The sequence below is a fragment of the Mus caroli genome, chromosome 3, assembly GCF_900094665.2.
Source record: "Mus caroli chromosome 3, CAROLI_EIJ_v1.1, whole genome shotgun sequence".
Taxonomy (NCBI): Eukaryota; Metazoa; Chordata; class Mammalia; order Rodentia; family Muridae; genus Mus; species Mus caroli.
Window position 1 is genome coordinate 20,689,185 of NC_034572.1, and position 21,216 is coordinate 20,710,400.

At 35.4% G+C, this 21,216-nt stretch overlaps 1 protein-coding gene across 11 annotated transcripts in view; it reads right to left on the reverse strand.

Moving 5' to 3' along the window:
* Positions 1-512: 512 nt before the first annotated feature.
* The window catches only part of Nlgn1 (neuroligin 1), an 888,460-nt gene continuing 867,756 nt past the window's right edge, over positions 513-21,216 (reverse strand). For 7 of the 11 annotated variants that reach the window (XM_029475306.1, XM_029475309.1, XM_029475307.1 and 4 more), the window contains 3 exons: positions 18,525-18,737; positions 14,501-15,290; positions 2,599-13,142 (listed from right to left, as the gene is read on the reverse strand). In XM_029475306.1, coding sequence (XP_029331166.1) covers positions 12,320-13,142; positions 14,501-15,290; positions 18,525-18,737 — 1,826 coding nt within the window. In that variant the 3' untranslated portion in view covers positions 2,599-12,319. Of the gene's footprint in view, positions 13,143-14,500; positions 15,291-18,524; positions 18,738-21,216 lie in introns of all 11 variants that reach the window. The other 4 variants (XM_021157773.2, XM_029475310.1, XM_029475313.1 and 1 more) reach the window with 2 other exon arrangements.

A 21,216-nucleotide genomic window follows, 5' to 3' on the forward strand; every position in this document is an offset into this window, starting at 1 on the left:
TTTGAAGCTCCTTTCTCCTTTAATGGTTAATACTGTCAAATTGGCAGAATCAGGAATCACTTAGGAGACACACCTCAAGTTACACCTTGGAGAGACTAATTTGATTTCATTAGCAGCATTTATGAAAGATTACCAAAATTAGGTTAATGGTGATGTAAAGAGCCACCATTAAGGAGGGTGGCACCTCATGCTAAGCTTAGGGCCTGGACTAAATTAGAAGATGAACGAAGCCTTTCTGGTTCTCTTCAGGCATTTTATGACCAGTTACATCAGGCTCCTGACACTTGACTCCCTAACATGGATATGGTGCAGTCTCAAACCATGAATGAAATAATCTTGGCTCCCATAATTTTTTGTAAGTAAGAAACAAAACCCAAGGAACATGAAAGACATGTGAATATAGTTCAATCATAAAATACAAGCAGTTCTCTCTACCAAAATCAAAAATCAAACAAACAAAAAAACCCTACAAAATGTAAAAACATCTAGAATAAAAATATGTGCAATACACATGTCAAAAAACACTGACTTTATTTATTGACAGAGTGCCTCTAATTACTAAGAAGAGAAATATAAACAAATAGAAAATATATACAAAGTAAAGAAATACAGTAAATATAAAAAAATAAATGCAAGGACTTATAACCACAAGAAAAGATGCAGGGCATCCATTTAAAATGCAAATTAATACAATAACGAAGTTCCATTTTTATTATAAAGAAAAAGATAAAAATTGATTATCACATTAACAGCTTGAGAAAAGAGAAACAGGTTCTCTAAAATGTGGGAATGGAAATTGGAACAACATTCTTGGAAGTTGGCCAGAAAACAGTGTAATACCTGATTTCCCCCATTGATAAGTCAACCTGTAAGTGCACTGTCCTTCACTTGTAGAAACAAGATTAAATTCCATTTGTTGAAGTCCTTTTTTTTCTGCATTGATAATTACCATTTATTTACAGTTTTAAAACTCCTTATAGGGAAAAAGTCTATGAATATATTTTCTACTGGTTGAAAAACATCAACTAGTTTATTAATTTAATGCTGTTGTCTTGGCTTACAGTCTCCACACCTGAGCTCTCTCCTAGCCCTTGAACCAGTCTGTTTGTTTTTTGTTGTTGTTATTGTTGTTGCTGTTGTTTATTAATTTGTTTCAATAATCTTCCCCCAGTGTTCATCCCTTCATGATCTGATACCCTGCAATCATGTTTGTTCTATAGGAAATTCTGAGTTGGTCATTATTTTCTTCTTAGTACCACGAGTGCATTTGTTCAATGTGTTCCCTCACGATCCTCCCTGGGGACCTAGTGATGTTGTTGCTCTACTTTTGTTGTCCTGACATCCTCATTGGATACTTTTTCCTCATAGTTGGCCCTGAGCCCTGACAGTGGGTGGACCCTTTCTCTTCATAAACTGGCTTTCAGTTGAAAACATTTTCACGTGACTTTTTTTTTTTAACTCTAGTTGCAATAGTTTATTGAAAATATAATACAAGTACAGAACAACTCTATGAAGTAAGCATTTTGGTGCAACATAGCATGTTAAGAAGGAAATACTCTGAGGGTAGAGGAGACCCAGATTAACAAGGATTGTTTTACAGTACCTGCCTCATTTCAGTCATAACTCTTTTCTTTTTTTGATGCACAGACACTTCTTTGGAGCTGATAAACCATCTTGGTTTTCTTTATAGTTTAGTGAGTAGTTTCTGCAAAGCAGATAATGCTACGGCTTTGTTGTTGTTATTGTTATTATTGTTGTTCTGTTTTGTTTTTTGTTTAGTAACAGAATTATAAGAAAATTATAGCAAGATATTTTTACATTAATAACACAAGAGTTGCCAATGCAAATATAACTATCATAAGTAACTTAACCATTTGCTTTCTCTACTGTATTCTATGCAAATATGACTTCTTTTTTGTATTCATAGTTCTTAACTTTAGGCTGAATCCAAATGCTCAACTTCTACAGTCACAAACTCTGTACAAGTGACATTGAAATGCTCATTTGGTCTTTGCTCTCTGATGGTCATTTTCTAGTCAGTGTCTCAGAAAATGCCCATGGAAATAACATTTATAAATTCCTTACTTTTGACAGGGGTCTCTTGAATGCTGTTGTATTTGTGATGTAAGTTTTTGGTTCAACCTAAAAACCACCTTCTTATACCACATTTCCTCTTGGCATTTGCTATTTCAATTTCTCCCGGCTTAAAGCTTTACTTCTTAAGTCTGATGCTTCAGTATCTAGTACTCTTGATGGAATAGTGTTTTTATTGATGGAGTTCTCTGCTTCCACTTAGGGTTTCTGTCTGAGGATTTTACCCCCATATATTTATTCTTTTTCTAGGTTCTTGTCACGTGTTTCAATTCTGTTTCCTTTCTTCTCTTCTTCCTTTTCCTCTTTCCTTAATCCTCCATTACTTCCTTCCCCACTCCTTGCCTCACTTCCTTCTTTCCTTTCTATTTTTTTTGAAAAATTTCTTTTAAATCTGTGTTTTGTTTATTCAGACAAACTCTACCACCATGAAAGGATTCTTTCCTTTAATTTAATCTGCATTGAAATAATTATTTTTTTTATTTTAGTTATGTTGAACAGCTCCTAAATATTCTGGTTTAAATTGAATTATATTCTTAGTAATTGTTAGTATATTAAATTTCTATCTATAAAAAACACTGACTTTTGCAATGTGCTAGTTGACATTTTGTAACCATTACCTGATATACAGAGATTTAAATTTTGACTTATTCTTCTTTACTGTTACAGATGAACATGTGTATTGTTTACTAATTTTTGACTCTACTTTAATAACAGGACAATACATTTATGTATTTTAAAGTCTTTTATGGTAACGTTTCAAGTTTGGATTTTTCAGTTCATCTAGGATTAATTTTTTTATATGCAGTATGGCAGTGGTATTTTTCCGCATATGGATAAATCCCTGTAAAGGGTTTCCTCATTGGCAGAACCTCTAGGACACACATAGAAAGTTCTACCCTCCTCTGAGTTTGGCTTTGATGTCACTGCTAGATTCCATTTGTCACTCTCTCTTTGGAATATGGAATGGCTGTAGAGGGTTTCCTGACATGGCAGATGAGATGCTGGTCATTGCTTTGTGGAGCTTGATGATCTTGGCTGTCCTTGAATTGTAACTATGTCATGTCTGTACAGGAGTAAGTTATTGCCATTGTCATTAGAATGACATTAGTTGCAGAGTATTCATTTTTCTCTTCTAAAGACAGGGTGTTACTATGAAAATCAAAACCTCTTCTTGAGTGCTGGAATTACAGATGTGGGCAACTGCACATTGGTTAAGGATATATTTGAGAGTCATTTTAGTAACTATCTTCCTTACAAACTTATTATATAGATCCCCTATTAGAGAGGTCTCTCTCTCTCCCCCCACCCTCTTTCTCTCTCCTTGGTTTAGGTTTGAACTCAAGGCTTCCTTGCAAAGTATTTGCTCTGTCACTTAGCTACACTTTCAGATTCTTCATTTTATATATTAAGCCATCCAATTTCCAGAATATGTTGAACTGGACTTTAGGGGGCTGAGGATCTCTTGAGTTTCAGGATAGCCAGGACAACAGATTAAGAAGCACAAAACATACACTGAATTAGTTGAAATCAACATTTTAATTATTCCTGGTGATTAGTGTTAAAATTCATCCTATATTATCATCTATGATTTAATGCCAGCAGCATAGAAATCCCAAAGTAAAAATCCAATGAAGCATCCTAAGTCTCTTATCATGGACAACTTTGATATAAAATAATGTTGTAAATGAAAGTATCACAGTATGAATCTGGTCATCTCTCTTGGCCTATGTGTGTAGACAGAAAGACAATTAGTTGGGTGTTACTCACATAAGAATAGGTCCTATGTTTTGCTCAGTCATCCATCATTGATGAGTGCTCTGCATGTAGAACAGGACCTTGTAACAGTCTTTTAAGGAATGGGTTAGTGGTAGACGTGTGATTAAAGAGACTCAGTCCTAAAAGTGAACAACTCAGTGTGATGCTCACAGCTTCCCTTGGAAGGGTGTTTTAAATTGTATTTGAGTTCCTTTAGTTGTAGTCTTGGGGTCTAGTTAATACTGATATGTAAATTTCTTATTTGCAAGGCATTATAACAACATTCATTAAAAAAATATAAGAAGTGAGAGCATAAGCACATCATAAACTGTTTTGAGGGAGCTGAGCCCTATTTCACTGTGAGTGTGACACAGAACTGGAAACTACTAACTGATCAATTCACTATGGGCCTTGATTTTTGCAGTAGCATTGCCTTGGCTGCTCCCCTCCAGGTCTTTGCTTTCAGCATGCTTCTGCATAGTAGTTTTTTATTTTAGTTTGGTTTGTTTTGGTTTACTTTTGTGTGTGTGTGTGTATGTGTGTGTGTGTGTGTGTGTGTGTGAGTGTGTGTGTGTGTGTGTGTGTGTGTGTGTTTTTTCTAATTGTGTATGTAAAAGAAAGGTGACATTTATCACGGTATTGGATTGTATTACTCTGAGATCTAAGTTCTAAATATCCTGAAAATTTGAAATGATCAAGTGTATTGTTTTGGCTATCAAGATCTGGTAGAATTTGATTAACAGCACAAATGTGAAAATTTTAAGGAGCATCATTAGTGAGTCTCTGTCTCAATTACAGATGTTCTAAGTCTATTCCAACGGGCACACCATTAGTTATTAAGTGGGCTCTTGAGAAAGTGGCAGTGGAAATACTGGCCTGAGTATGCTATTACAAAGCATGTTAATGCAGAACCATGTTGTCCATACTGTTTAATACACTAGGGCTGTGAATGCATTTGAAGAACAGTGAGTAAAGTGGTAAAATGGTAAATGATTTAGTTGGGGTTTTTTGTTTGTTTGTTTGTTTGTTTTATTTTGTTGGGTTTCTTTTTTTTTGTTTTGGTTTTGCTTTTGCTTTCTGTGAGTGAGGATTTTTATTTTGAAGGAAGAATGATTCATGGAAGACTGGACATCCATTTTCTAATCTTTACAAATAAGTTGGGTTTTTTATAGCTATCAGAATAAAAAATCCTATATAAATATAAGAACAAAATTCCAAAATATGGTCACTGGTTTAGAATTCCAGATGGTGGGTGGCTAATGGCAAGAGTTCACAATTACAAGCTAGGACCAAAGCAGAGGACAGGGGTCTGTCTGGAGTGAAGGTCAGGTGAAGGTTAACCTGGACATACCATGTTCCTCAGTCTTAGAGTGTGGGCCCATATTTGGCCAAAATATTAGCCTGGGAAAAATTACCATCATCCACCTTGATTGACAGACTTGTGCAGGACAATTTAATTGCTGACGTTGTTAAACCCAGCAGTACCATTCCACTATTTTGATACATACAAAGTGGAGAAAACAGATAATACTTTAATATACTAAATAAAATGATCTCAATACTTCTATATGCTTAAATTTATTCTAAGCTTGTTAATAATAGTATGGTAGTTGACTCCAGAACTGGACCTAGAATACAGTACCTTGCCCATTGTCTAACACGTTAGGCATCATTTGCCGAAGAAATAGAGGAATATGGGCATTGCTTACTAAAGAAATGAGTGGCTTATACCTGTCATTCTTGAGTGACATTCTCTGGTTTCTAACTGCTCTGAGAAAAGAGGAAGCCTATGTTTATTAACTCTAATTTTAAGATTAAGAGTCATAAAGAGTAAGTAGAGAAGTCATGGAAACAGAAGGTCTGTTTTTGAGGAGACATGTCATTTTGGAGAGGAAGGCTGCTTTTAAAATCAACTGCAGTGTTTTCAGGACAGATAGAAATGTTTTAGCCTGAAGATCATGAAGGCAGCTTTCCAGAACTAGGGCAGAAGGAAGTACTTAAAATAACACCATTTCACTGGAATATGCTTCTTCTACATGAAAATTTATGCAATGTATTTAGAACTTTATGACACTCAGAGGAAAAAAAAACATTTTGTTAAGTATAAGAAAATATAAAAATGTAGATAAAATATAATCATATCCAACACATCAATTCCTATAACCATTTTAGAAAGTAACACTCTTAGATGTATATTACATATCCATAGAAACCTCCAGACAACGTCAGTGTTTTTAGATGACAATTTGGAAATATTGAAAGTCAAGCCTCACCTTGGTGGGATTCTGTTAATTCTAGCTTGGGAATTTTACCCTTGTCTTTGTTTATATGGATGAAATACAAATGTCTCATGCATCTCCAGTCCCAAGGTCCAATCTGAGTAGATAATAAAAAATTACAAATATTTTTTATCTTTATTTTTGCTTGTTTCTCCAAACATTTGGGGACATGTATCAAGGATTATGCTTTTAGGTGCTGGAGAGATGACTCAGTGCTTAAGAGCACTATCTGCTCCTTCAGAGGACCTGGGTTCAAATCCCAGTACCCATATGGTAGCTCACAATTGTTTGTAACACTAGTTCCAGTGAATCTGACACCCTCACATAGATATACATGAAGGCAAATCACCCATGCACATAAAATTTTAAAAATATATGTTTAGTAGAAAATTTATTATGTCCTTCAAAAGCTTTAACCTATTCACTCTATGTAAGGTCTTCTTTAGTCTTAAACTCAATAGAGTTATGATTCATGCTTTCCTTTTCACAAACCACAACACATTATTTGGAAGAGTCACTCATTTAAAATGTAAAGACTTTTCTTCTTTTTTCTTATGTCCTGGTTTTTCTAGGATCTCTTTGTCTTTGCTTGTCTCTTTTCTTATCAGGCTAACTCCAAGAACTCAAACTCAACTATTCAATCTGTTTCTTTGAAATCACCAAGTACTAAGTAGACCACAAACATCCTGACTTAGAAGAAGTCAAAATGTTCCCTGCATCTGGGGATAACAGAATGATGTTGTTGAAAAAGAAAAAAAAAAAAACATTCATTTTACAAAGTGTGTGCCAAACAGAGAGAAGATTTCCTGATCTTTAAAATAGTCAATACATCTTCGTAACCATGAAGGTATTTATTCACAATAACAAAGCCATTTTGAATGAGAGATGTGTGTGTCCAAACACAGGTGGAACAGACTCAACCTGATGAAAGTATGGCACATTTGCAGTGAGTGGCTGACCAATATGACTTTAGGGAAAGAATGATAAAAAACACTATTTTTTTTTAAATTATACCACATCAGAGCAGGAAATGCTATTTAGAGACGGTTTCTTTGTTTGAATTTCAGCTGCTGAGTTTTTGTACTTGGCAACTTACAAATTTTCTTAAGTCATCAATAGTTATTGATTTAAATTAGAAAGCAAGAGCTTGGGCTTGCTGCTTTTCAGAGGAATAACTTCTGCCTCATTTGTACATATTTAGGGGATATAAAAGTAGACATCTAAAAGGACCATCCTATGAATTCTATAACACACATTGTATACAGAGTATGCATACCATACAGGATGTAATTGATGACTAGATAAAAATTAGATATGTGTCAAGTGTGTGTTCATTTATAATAATTGCCTCCTTCTAAAATAATTTTACCCAGTTGAAATATTGTTATCGGAGAAAAGGTATACTCTGTAGCACTAGCTGGCTATATACACATAAGTTGGCCTTGAACTCATAAACATATGTCTTCCTTTGCATCTGAAGTACTGAAATGAAAGGTATATACCACCACCTTTGGTTCTGAAAAAAATTAAACTCTCTTAGAATTGTAAAGTTACATTCTTTAGCACCATTAAAATCAGATGCCAAACTAATTACCATTTATTCCAAAAAAATTACTTCATTCTTTTCAGAGGAATATTGGAAGTTTTTTTGATATAATACAAACTCAAATTAAACCCAGACCTTCCCAATAGACTTCCCTTATTGGCAATTAATACCTTATCCATTCTGTTTTATCTTTTAAGTGGCATTATCAGGAGTTATAAATTTTAAATCAAATGAAGCTTTCTAAACAAAATAACAAAAGGACAAGGCACTTAAGCACCACAGGTAGATTTTCCAGTTTGTATTTTCTGTAGTGCTAAACAAATTGAATTGATTTCTGGCCTAAATAAAAATACAACTAAGTGCTAGAATAAAACCAATTCATAATTTATAGGATGATTTATAGGAATAAATCAAGGAAGCCCAATCTATCACATGAGTAGGGAGCTTAGAATTTTGATGAAAAGCTTAAGTTTGTGTTGTTGACATGTCAAGCAAAGGAGAAGTAGAAGGCTATTGGAGACATTCCATTACTATATTGACTAAAAGATAATGACAACTGCTCCAACAGTAAGCTTGGCAAGATAATTAAGTGAATGATAACAAATCTCAGCAGGAAGTGCCCATTAATTAGATTTGTTTTGGAGCAAGCATATCCAAATTATCAAATATTCACTCACATTAAAAAGTGATAGTCTATAACAACTAATCACTTGAAATAAAAGGCCAAAAGCTTGAACCAATCACTGAGAAGTAAGCAAAATTACAAGACAACTGCCATAGCTATTGTCAACTTCCTAGGGATTCCATTCATTATTTGTTCTTGTGAAAATACTCAAAGGAGACGTGCCAAAGAAAAGATGCCATTGATTCTGAAACTCTGATGCCTGTAAAGCCAGCACCATCTGCCCAACTCTCTGTATCCTTTCTGGATGTTCGTATGCATCCAGTACAACTGTACCAACAGGCAAAATCACTGATGTTATAAATATGGATATAAAAATTGAGTGCTGACATTCTACTTCTGTAACAGAATGACTGCTCTACACTGCATTTTGCCTACTTAGTATCATATGTATTTTTATATGGGATTTTTACATGGGAATTTTTAAAAATGTATACATTGTATTCTTTTAATATGTGTCCAAAAGTGTGCATTAAATTATGTTCTTAGATTGAAAATGAATGAAATAATTTCCACTCTGAGCTGAAAAATATCTCCAAATTGGGAACTTGTGATGGTCAAAAAATTATATTCAATATTTCATAAAAGTTAGTGATCAAATTTATTAAATATCTATAGTAAACTAAATTTGATCCACACTCAACATATCAATAACATTTAAAACCATTAAATCTGCCATTTGAACATCCCTAAGTTTATAGGAAAACATCAGTAAGTCTTTGATAAATGTTGGCAAAATTATATAAAATCAAAGCAGCAAAAACTTATCTTGGCTTGATGTCAGTATGAATTCTAAGAATCTCATCTTTGTTTGTTGCTATTTAATTCCAACCACAACATACTGAATTAATGAATAATGCTACAATATTTATTAAATTTAGTATTAGCTTTTCCCCTAACAGGATATTATCTTCTAGATAAACACAATCCAAACACATTAGATAGAACCGAATCAAAATGCCAAATTTTTGCTTTCATTTAAAAATTATATTTCAGTTTGCAAACAGTTGTTAGTTCTGGTTGTACAAGACACAATTTTATGTTCAGGAAACGAGTTTGGTAATACAAACTAGACTAGCTACTCACAGTGACTCACAATACCTTTGCCACACCCCAAGAGGGCAGCCCTAAAATCTGACTGTTTGTTTCCTTTTCTTTCAGTAAACAATCAGGTTATGAATTATTTTCTTAAATGTCTTCCTAAATTAATATGAAGCATGAATTGTGCTTCATATTAGGTGTTAGTAGATGTTAATGAGATGTTAGTGAGGTGTAGCATGTTTTTATAGTAAGATAGAAACAGAGCAATCACTATAACCTAATAGAATGATTTTTCCCAGTAAAGTAATTGCTGTGCATGAAAGCAGTCATTCACAGTACATTTTGCTGTCGCCTTTATTTCTAGTTTTATTGTTTTCTTAATGTAGTAAAAGACAGTTTGGCATTAAACAGTCCTTCAGAGGCTACATAGTTCTTTTTGTTCACTGTCAGTGGCAACATGAGCATGAACATGACATGTATGAGCATGTCCCTCAGCAGTGGTGAGTAGACTACTTGGGATTTTGAAGACTTTGCTTATGACAAAGAATTGTATTTTTAAGTGGAACAATACTTAAACTTATTGATGTTTAGTACTTTGGAGTAGAAGGTATAATCAAATAAGCTTCTCATGGTAGATTTTTAATTTTTTAATGCTAGCTCAATATCTCTTTTAGCACTTTCCAATTCTCTTGAAGATTTTTTTTTAAATATATGATAGGCTAACCACTCCTATATTATAAGCAGATACCTGACTTCATGAGGTAATGTCCCTTCATTTCCACATTTCCAATAGACTTTTTCCCTGGTGAGCAACATCAGAACTTGTGTATTTTAGTGAAAACCATGGTCACCATGTTTGTAAGAGGTCTAGGGGAAGGAGTATTTAAAATTACCAAGGTAACATTTTCTATGAGCTCCTGGTTCTAAGGTAGTACTAAAGTTCCCAGAGTCTCTCTCCATGCAGAGCTCTGCAGTTGCCTATATGTCTTCCAAAATCCAGCTGTTCTAAAAAAAAAGGAAAAGAAAATGACTCCAAGACAATCTTGTTTCTTTTGTTTTAGATTTCTTTCTTTTCTTTTCTTTCTTTCTTTTTTTTCTTTTTTTGTAAAAATAAAATAAAAGACAAAACAGCAATAAACGTTTTAGCTCTTTAATGAGCAAAGATCATGTCTCTTAGCATTTGACTAATCGCCATTCTCCATATTATCTTTATTTCACCCAAGGACCACGGATGTGGTCGAGATACACAGCATCCTTCCCACCGAGTAGTATACAAGTGTTTGCTTTTGTATAATAAGCTTTCGATTCTTGAAAAAGGGTAGCTGGAAAGAAAGGTGTCTGTTACAGCAGTTAGTCAGAGAAAGTCCTTTGCATTATCTTACAAACTATCAAAATTGCTAGTCATCTGAAAAAAGGTAAAAAAAAATCACATAACTTTAGTCTAATAGAAATATAGTACAGATAAGAGAGAAACCATTGATCAGGATGTGCTCTTGAAGTCCATCTCATTGTTTTTTTTAATATAAATGTACATCTGATTACATATACAAACATTTGGAAAGGTCTGTGATATACTGATATTACTGGTAAACAACAGGGGATTCAGAGATTCCTGTGGTCTTAGAGAATTCATTTGAAATTGCACATATGTGAAAGACAAACCCTCCAGCTGTTGACTCTCCTAGGTTCTGCACCTACATTGTTCCTCTACTGAGATCTCATGAGTAAATTCAAGTGACCCTCAGCGAGAAAGATGCAATGTGAAGAGGGACTATGCTTTCTATTGAATTCTTAGTAGTAAACATTTTGTCATGCAACATGAGTAAATCAATCGACTGAGAACTGTAATCAGAATGGTACTGTTGGGGCATCCTTACACCTTGCAAGACTGTTAACGAAAGGAGCAAACTTCAGAGTAACAAACCCACAGCAAATTATAGCTCTGCAGCTAACACATGTTCAATTAGAGTTGTATTTCTATAAATTACATATAAGGGAATGAAAAGAATATTAAACTCATAGAATTTTTTTCTGGGATTCATATCAGTGAGTATTCACCACTATACCTCTAGTTTCTCCCAAGACTTTAATAACTATTCCCTCTATTATCGAAACTACTGCAAATTATTTTATAGTAATTACTTTTGCCCCTTATAATATCTTCTTTAGTTTCTGCCAATTGATGGAGGAAGCTCCTATTAAAAACTCCAATGGGATGAGAAGAATTTTAATTACGGCTTAATCAGCAGCACAGCCACCAAGCATATAAATTATCATGCACATCGTGCTAAAAATATCCAGTCTCCTTGATCCCCACGACTTAGTACTGACAGCACTTATGTGATAATGTTGTACCTGCCAGTCTTATGGCAACTTCTTTGTTTTACTGGCAATTTTCAGCATGAACTTCTGCTATGCCATTAACAGCATAGGTGTCCTGTGTACTTAAGCAAATATGGTCTACACAATTAAAGGGCTCCAAATGAAAACTGGCGAAATTATCTGACATTCCATTGGTGTGTCCCTTGTGCATATTCATAGTTGATTTTATTTTTGTTTTTGTTTTTTTTGTTTTTAAAGTATTCAGACACAGTACTTTCCTGTTTGGTGTTCCACATGCCTAACTCCGTTAAGTAACTTAAATCTTCAACAAATTAATTCTTGAAAGTGAATGAAAAAGTATCATTCAGAACAATTGCTTCACGCAATTGTAATTTGCTTTTTTTTTAAAGTTGATTTGTGTGTATATCTATATACAATTCATTTTTCAAAACCCCCAAAGTTCTTGATATGTATATTCACATAATATTCCTCCTTATTTAAATAGTGAGAGTCTTCCGAGTTGAAAGCCAAGGAATCTTCCAATAATCTTTTACTGCACTCCATCAGAAAAAAAAAAATCAGTTTGTCTCTCTCATCTGGCTATACCCTGGTTGTTGAATGTGAATGGGGGTGTGGGTGGGGATGGGGCAGTGTATTATTCTGTCCTCCAGTAAATGTGTTGAATGTATGTAAGGGCTGAATCCCTGGTATAGTGTTGGGAATCATTGTGATGGTGTTAGGTGTCATTAGCGGAACATCATCAGGTGACCTCCTCATAGCTAGAGTATAATCTGGGGGACAGGCGGTCCGAAGAACCACCTCATGTGGATGGATGGACTCACACTCGTGATCCAAGTCAGTGTGCTTCATTTGGAGAGACATAATTTCCTCTTCTGGAGCATGGGTTAGGTCGTTGGTGGTCGTGCGCTGAGGGCTGCACCTCCGGTGGACATCATGTCTCCTCTTATCCTTCTTGTAGTACAGGGCTGCAAAAGCCAAGATGTTGAGGAACAACAGAGAGGCTCCCACTGCAATAGTGACACTTAGCTCTGTGGAGTAGTCCCTCTGATCTACCGAGAAGGGACTTGGTTGTTGCTTGGGATCATCCTGTTTGGCAGTGGGAAAGGCTGATGTGACTGGTGTGGAATTCTTCCTTGTAGGTCTGAGAGTGATGTCCGTGGATGGCACTTTAGTTGTTGTCGAGGTATACTGAGAAATGTCATTGAGATTATGCAGATGAGGTACCAGCTCCAGCCAGAGATTTACCTTATTGGCTCTGTAATGCTCTTTAACTCTCGGTTTTAATCCAATATGGAGATAAAGTTGGTCTTTCTGGGAATATCTGGTCCATGCTACTTCTTCAAAGCGGTTGGGTTTGGTATGAATGAATTTTGTGTCTTGAGGAACTGGTTGATTTGGGTCACTATGAAAAAGGGTGGGAAGACAAGAAAGAATCTGTGAGGAAACATATATTCTATTTATTCTTTTTCTTAGTCAAAATATTATGTTAATGTCTAATTTGAGAGTTAAGGTGCCGGACAGTGGTGGCACATAATTTTAATCCCAGCACTTGGGAGGCAGAGGCAGGTGAATTTCTGAGTTCAAGGCCAGCCTGGTCTACAGAGTGAGTTCCAGGACAGCCAGGGCTACACAGAGAAACCCTGTCTCTATAAAACAAAACAAAACAAAAAAAGAGTTAAGGTAAGAAAATATTGAATTATGTTTTAACATTAACTTACCTCTACTTAGAAATTTATGTTAAAGGAAATCATGTCAGTGATAATATGAAGCTGGTTAGTTTCATATTCTGGATCCCTGTTCATTTAGAGAAGAACTAGCATTTACTCAAAATGCTTTTAATTATTTTTGCTTCAGAAAAAGGCTCAGCAGTAGATGTGTTTGCTGGCCAAGCCTGTCAGTATGAATTCAATCCCTAGACTCAATGTCAGAGTAGGAGGAAAGAATACACTCCACCAAAGTTGTCCTCGAACTTCTGCAAGTACACACAGCTCATTTTTTTCATAAACACATAAGCTTGTGTGTGCACATGCACATACACATACCACATATACAGAACAACACATACACAAACACACTGATCATAGTAAAAAAATGTTATAAAAATTTAATATTCTCATAAGCTTCACTTTTCTCAGTAACAGTGCAACAAAATGGCATCAAAATGTAAATTGAGGACTTGGGACTAGAGCCTGAAGAGATGCACCTCAACACAGTGCTTACCTACCCTACATAGAAGTATCTGTGTGGAGCTTCTGGAACCTCAGATCCTTCTAGGTACAGAAAGATCCATGGAATCCACGATGAATGTTAAAACACATACAGTATTAGGAACTAGAAAGTTCTAGGACACAGTGTGATTGAAAACAGAGATGTTATGGCCCATGCAGCTCAGAAGCCAACGTAAAATTGTCATGGAGCAGCACAATAGGAATATGAGTCAGTCTTAATAAACTTGAAAAAGGTAGAGCAGGTAATGTAACAACTGTTCCAAACAGTAAAAGACAGAATTCATGTTTACTATGTGAGGTTAATATGCTACTGTGTTTTGATCTATTACTTTGGACTAGGAATGACATAGTGATGGAGTATGTATTCAAGAATGTTCAAAGCACTGGTTCTATCCCCAATATCAGAGAACAAATAACAAACAGATAAAAAAAATACATTACACTATTTAAGAATATGTATATGTTATTCAAGAATACTTAAAGAGGGATTTTTTATTACAATTAGGGCAGAGTACTTTCCTGAGGTACTTACCCAGTTTTAGCAAAATTCGTCCAGTATGTCATTACTACTGCACTCAACATCACATCATTCTTGGAGAAATTGCAAGGAAATAACTCTGTAGGGCCAATCATGGGGATTCCCAACACATAGGGAACCTCATCCCCATGAGCTGCATCAGCCCAAGCTGGAACTTGATCTGTTTGGCAATGATGATAAAAGGCATAGAAGTATGTAGGTGAGCCAAAGTTCGAGTGAAGGTCTGCTGTGGCCACAGCAGGTGCTACCCACTGATGGTCCGTAAACAAAGCCAACAATGTCTTCCTTCTAGTTTCAGGATTATGGCGATCAGCCCAGTCAGTATACATGAATTTAATGGTTTCTCTCAAAACATCTTTGCCTTCAGGATATCCATATAAATTATCAACAAAATTAGAAACAGCAAAGTCGAAATCACTGGCTGATACACCATCATCACTATCTACTATATTTTCGACAAACTTCAACCCTTCCCCTTGGTTAACTCCCAACATTATATCATAGTTGAGGAACTCTCCTTGTTCCATCAGTATCTGAGGGTCATCTGGTATTACATCACCATCGATCACAGGTCCAAAGGCTATGTGGTATCGGGCTGGTTGAACATCTTGATCAACAAGTTCTTTGTAAGGCTTCTTCTGCAGGCATTCTACTAACTCTACTGTATCTGAAACATTGCAGCCAACTTTTGTGGCCAGAATTCTAGCGTATTTTGCAGGCTGGAAACTAACAGCCCAGCTGGAAAGGGCTGTTCCACTCTGAGCTATGGCTCGTTGAAAAAGTCCTATGGGAAAATCAACAGAGAGGTTCAGATGATTATTGAAAAGTGTCGTGGTCCCAACTCAACATCTGATATTTTAGACATGTATATATAATCCAAAGTACAATTGAAAAAACAGATACATATTGTCTAAGAGAAGGGACATAAAGTCATCCCCAGGGTATAGAATATCAGAGAAGTTTATCAAGCTCTTATAATGTAAGTGTAATTTGATTCACAGTTCTAATTTTTTTGGTCTCAAAGATGCTGAAAGGAGAAGAGGTGAAGTTAGAAAGCATACATATTTAAAGGACTCAAATATTTTATTTAATGAGTATTATACATGATAATTAACATCATCAGGATGAAGTATATTCTTTCCTTTGCCCCTCAACTGACTCTATGTTGTCTATTTCTAATATTTCTTCAATTTGGCTAAATATCTCTCTTCAGTATAAATGATTGTGTAATGGTTGCTTTAACTTGATTTTATAAGAAAACATAGTTGTTTCGGCCTCATGCAGATACCAGGACTGGGAACTTGTCAATACCCTGGGGATGGCTTTGACATCACACAAAACAGAATATAATTTAAGACATACTGCTTTCATATCTCTATGCCAAATATTCTATGATGAATACTCATCTTTCTGAAGAAGACATAACTGAAGAAGTGTTTTCATTAAGTCAGAGGGAAAACATCATCAGGAAGACTGTGCAGGGAGTAATTAAACCATTACTACTGTTGAATGTGTCCTGCTGTATTTTATCATAATGCATGACACATCTGGGCCAGTGCCCTTGACTTGTCTCATTTAAGGGCTAAAAATTAAATCTCCATATATATGTTCAGTTTTATAACAGATGTATGCTATTCAAATCTACAAATACATTGAATCACTAGAGTATTTTCTTATAACCATCTTTTTAAAATATAGGTTATCAATTTTATTTAATAATTTATATGTATTATCCACTTCCAGGTTTGAGTAAGTGCTCATTCATTTTAATAGCATGTTCAATCATTTACATGTTTTAAGGGCAAAGTAGTTATTTACACAAAAGTTCAGAAGTCATATATGAATTGTTCCAGAGTTCTCTCCAAAAATGCATATGTATTTATATGTGTTAATTGTATATTCTAGATAACTTTAGAAACACACAAAGGTCAAACAATGCTGATATTTTCCGTTGTTTCCTCAATAGACTTGGCTTTGATAGGACAAATTTTACCAAAGTAAACAGTAGACATTTTGACAATGTAACAGATATAGGAACTGCCGATATTAGAGCATAAGAATATTTTCCTAAAGAAAATATTTATTACTAGAATAAACCTGGTCATTTAAAAATAATATTTATTCCTATCTCAAGCACTGACAGTAAGTATACTAAATAAATAAATAAATAACACTTCATGTTAAATATCACCTGAAGCACGGTGACTGAAATGGCTATTCCTTTCCTCACTAGGGAGGGGGGGGTGTTGTTAAGTGTATGTGAGATGTTGGTTGCTCTGTGAAGCTGCAAACCTGAGCAATGGAGTTCTTCATTGGGTTTCTAGTCTTTTAAATCCAGGTTTGTCTCAGGAGAGATGGAGAATTTTAGAAAATTTTCTGTGCCCTTCCAGGCAACTCTTGAGAGAGGTTTCAAACTAGATCAAAGTCAAGCCCATGGCTCCAGTCAGATACATATATGTTTCCTTAAAGTGTGTGATGGAGGATGGCACTCTCTACTCTTTGATGAACCATTTGCAGCTGCTTACTGTCCTGTCAAGTGACAAACATGTGAAAAAACTGATTGTTTCTTTGATCCACAGTTCTTACAATACAGGCTGATGCTGGCATGCTTGTTCAAATGACTCCAAGAGTTCTGTATAGGTTGCCAAAGCTAACTTAGCACTCATACTAAGATTGGGAGAATCTCATTAGATTAATTAAAAAACTTAATCATTTCAAAGTAAGCAGTATTATTACAGACCTACGTATCTACTTAATTTAAAATGTTTCATTTCTATCACGTTACTTCAAATCCGAATTTTCTACAGTTAAATGAGATGCTATGTAAGCCATGCCAATAAATTACATCTATATAAAAATATAATTTACTTACTAATGACTGAGTGTTCTCTTGGAATTCCAAACATATCTTTGGTAACTAAAAACATTTTAAGAGTACATAGTGTCTGCTATTGCAGAGGACAGAGCTCAGTTCCCAGCACCCTTTTTCAAATGACTTTCAAACAACTGTAGTTCTTTTTTCCAGAGATGATGATGACTCTAGCATCTACATACAGTATCATTTACATACACATGCCACCCCTTCACTCACTTACATATAGTTACGAACCACAAAAATAAATATTTTATTTCTGGAAGCTGAGATTCTCTAGGAATTCCAGTTGACAGTGAATAACTTGTGTTCCTCACACATACAATGACAATTAGGAGACAGAAAAATCACAGATTCTCTGTTGATGAATATTCTAATTTCTTCTTTATTACATATAAATAATAGAAAGTATTCACTCTGTAAAATTCTTCAGATAACTCTCCAATTAATAATGGAATTGCAATCCTGTTCATTATGTAATTGTAATGAGTGTCTGATCACAAAGATGACAAGCACTTTAGTCAAAGTACTTAAAGCCAGAAAATGGAAGTAAGAAAAATATTTTGTGTATCAAAGCAGGCTAGTGCTCTATACTGCCTTGCCAAGCGTTAGGAGAAACCAAACCAAACCAAAACAAAACAAAACAACAAACTTGAGCTGAAAAGAGAAAACCACAAAATCAAACGTCTTTTTCTTTGTAATCAAATGTTCTACTGGTGACCTCAATGCTTTGACAATTTTGGATCACGCATGCAAACTAATCAAAAGCTTTAAGTGTCTATGTCCCTGTGTTTAAAAATATTTGATTTTGCCTACTGAATAAGCAGAAAGGACAGAGTGTTGAAAGTCTTTGTCTGATTTTTCCCTCAAATCAAGCCTTTGAAAACAGAAAATTACTACAACGCTCAGCTCATCATTCTGAAGTGGACTTGAAAATGCATCTTACCCAGCTCCATGGAAGACAGAGAGAAGAGTGTGACAGAAACTAAAACATGCACAGAAAGGCTAAAGAAACATCTCTAAACAGTTATCAAGCCCAACCTAACACTCAGTTGGAACAGAGAAGTATATACAGAGCATCACATAGTACTGATGGTGGTGGCATGCAGACACCAAAATTGTCAAAATTTGCAACCTGCATAATACCTTTGGTTGAATTGCTCCAACGGTTACCTTCAGAATAATGGGATAAAGTCAGCAGGTTGACACATGAACCCCCAGCGCCTGATCCAAACACAGTGATTCGCAAGGGGTCACCACCAAAGAACCCAATGTTCTCGCTGGTCCATCTTAGGGCCTGGATGAGGTCAAGGAGCCCGTAGTTTCCTTTGGCAGCCTGATCCCCTGTGCTCAAGAAGCCTGGAAGACAGAAGAAGAAGGATAACTTAGCATGATTACTGTAGTTAGTATGAATTAATCATACATCAACTTTAAGGTTGTAAGAGGCTTGTCCTGACCATCATGACCACCAAGTGCTTTAGTGAAAGGTATTTCTATTTGGATGAAATCATTGATCTCAATAAGTATAGTGATTACTGAGACCTGAAAGAGAATGTTTATCTTTCCTAAATGCTTCCCAATTTATATAGAAAACAGATGAGCAAAGGGAATGGTAATGGATGAAAGACCTCAGAACACCCATTTCCAGAGGCCACATTCCTTGATGGTGACAGGAAAGCACAGAGAGAAACTTATAAGAGTGTATATTTTGTATACAATGATACATTAGTGTTCAAGTTGCTTGTGATCTAACCTGGTCAGAATTCCTATGTGGAGCAGTGTATACAATGAATGCAGACACGAGATGATGGTTCAGGCCTCATCAGAGAAGAGTTTTAGCAGTTTCATGAAATTCTAATGCAATTTCTAGCAGTGTGTCTACCTATACATGTTTAGCATGATGACCCACAGTTAAGGAATGATCATGATGGGGTGGTATCAAAACATACTTTAGAAAACTTTGGCCAGTATATAAAAGCAAGGGCTTTGTCAGAGTTCAGACTCTTATCATTTCTGCAATGCTCACTGTTCTACAAGACAAGAGAGATGATATGTAGAACAGTCAGTGTATTTTGAAAATAAATACGACCAAGTTGGGGGAAAGGTCAAAAGGAGCTTAACTAACAGGATAACAAAACTAAGTGTGGTGGACCCAGCTCTAATTGTAGAACTCTTAGTTTCAAGGCCAGTTTAATGTACAAAGGAAATTCCAGGATAACTGGTAGGAAATCCCATAGCACTAAGATCTAAGTGGTTTTGTTTTGTTGTTGTTGCTTTGGTTTATTTTTTTATTTGTAATTTCTAGAAAGATTAAAAGGAAAAGTCAAGGAACTATTTTAGAACTGTAAAGACATAGTCCCCCATTTGGATAATATGGGAGGTTTTATAATTTGTTTTTTTATACACTGTAAGACAGAAAATGGAAATACTTCATAAAATACTGTATTTCTATAACCTGTTCATATACTTAAAATTTATCACTGAACCTGTAAACTATGGGACATATTTATGGTTTTGTTATATGTAAATTGTTTAGTAATACTCAGAGACTCTCATCAAGTCCATGGAAAAGAATTTTAAAATCCAGTTTTCTAAGTTAATGCAGGCCAAAAGACTCACTCTGATGAGTCAATATGTTAATCAAAAATTTGATTTGATTTTAAATGCACTTATATGTTCTATAAAAGCAGCTAGGAATTCAATTATATTCATGAGAAACAAAGTATGAGATCAGTACGTACCAAGGAGTAAATAATTCTGTCATCAAAATTGAAATATGGATAAAAGACCTTTAAGAATTATATTGTATATATGTGTTAATGCCAACACATATGTGACATAGGATGGATGTGGAAGTCAGGGCAACTTTTGGGGGGTTGGTTCTTCTTGCATTGTTGACAGAGTATGATCTGTGTATCTGGTGCTGTACATCATATGCTCAAGAGTGTAGCCCATGTGATTGAAGCTGATGTTCCTGTCTCCACCGTCCAGCCCTCTGTTTGCCACTGTAGGAATCCTGGCATGGCAGATGCACACCAGAGCACTCGGCATTTTACAGGAATTCGTGGCATCACCGCCTTCCCCCCTGCCCCCACCAAAGCTTGCTCTGTTTATTAATGCAGTATTTAAAAAGTTTTTAGATAGATATAAAGTGTAATCTCAAGTTGGATGTAGTTTAAGTGTGTAGGAGGTTTCTGCTGATCAGCCTACACTCTACACTTGGAAAAAACAAGGCAGGGTCATCAGGGTGAAACCAGGGCAGGCTATACAAAGAGCCACTGTAAAAACATGCAAGCTTTAATTCTCTCTCCCTCTCCCTCCCCCCTCCCCCTTTCCTCTCCCTTGCCCTCCATCTTGTTTCAAACCTTGACTTTACTAAGACAATTCTTCCCAGATTTGCCCTAAGCCAACACAATTTATACAATTCTCCACTGAGATACCCTTCCCATGTGATTCTAGATTATGGGAAGTTGACAAAACTAACCATTGTACATGCATCCAAAGAAGATACAGTCGTTGCAAATAAGCCTCGAATGTGTTATCATCATTAATCATCAAAGAAAGGAAAGCCTACAGTGAGATGTTACTTCATATATATGCTGACTCTGCTAAAAAGAACAGAAAATATATTCTTTTGGCAGGGATGCCAATAATTTGAAGCCATTATATTGATAAGAATAAAAAATAGTTGATCCATTATGGAAAAAAGTGTAGGTATGCCTAAAAATTTTATATAAAAAACACTACATGATTTAATAATATCTCTTCTGGTGATATAATATAAAATAGAATCCCAAATCAGGGAAAACCGTTACTAGCACAGAACTGTACACAGTAA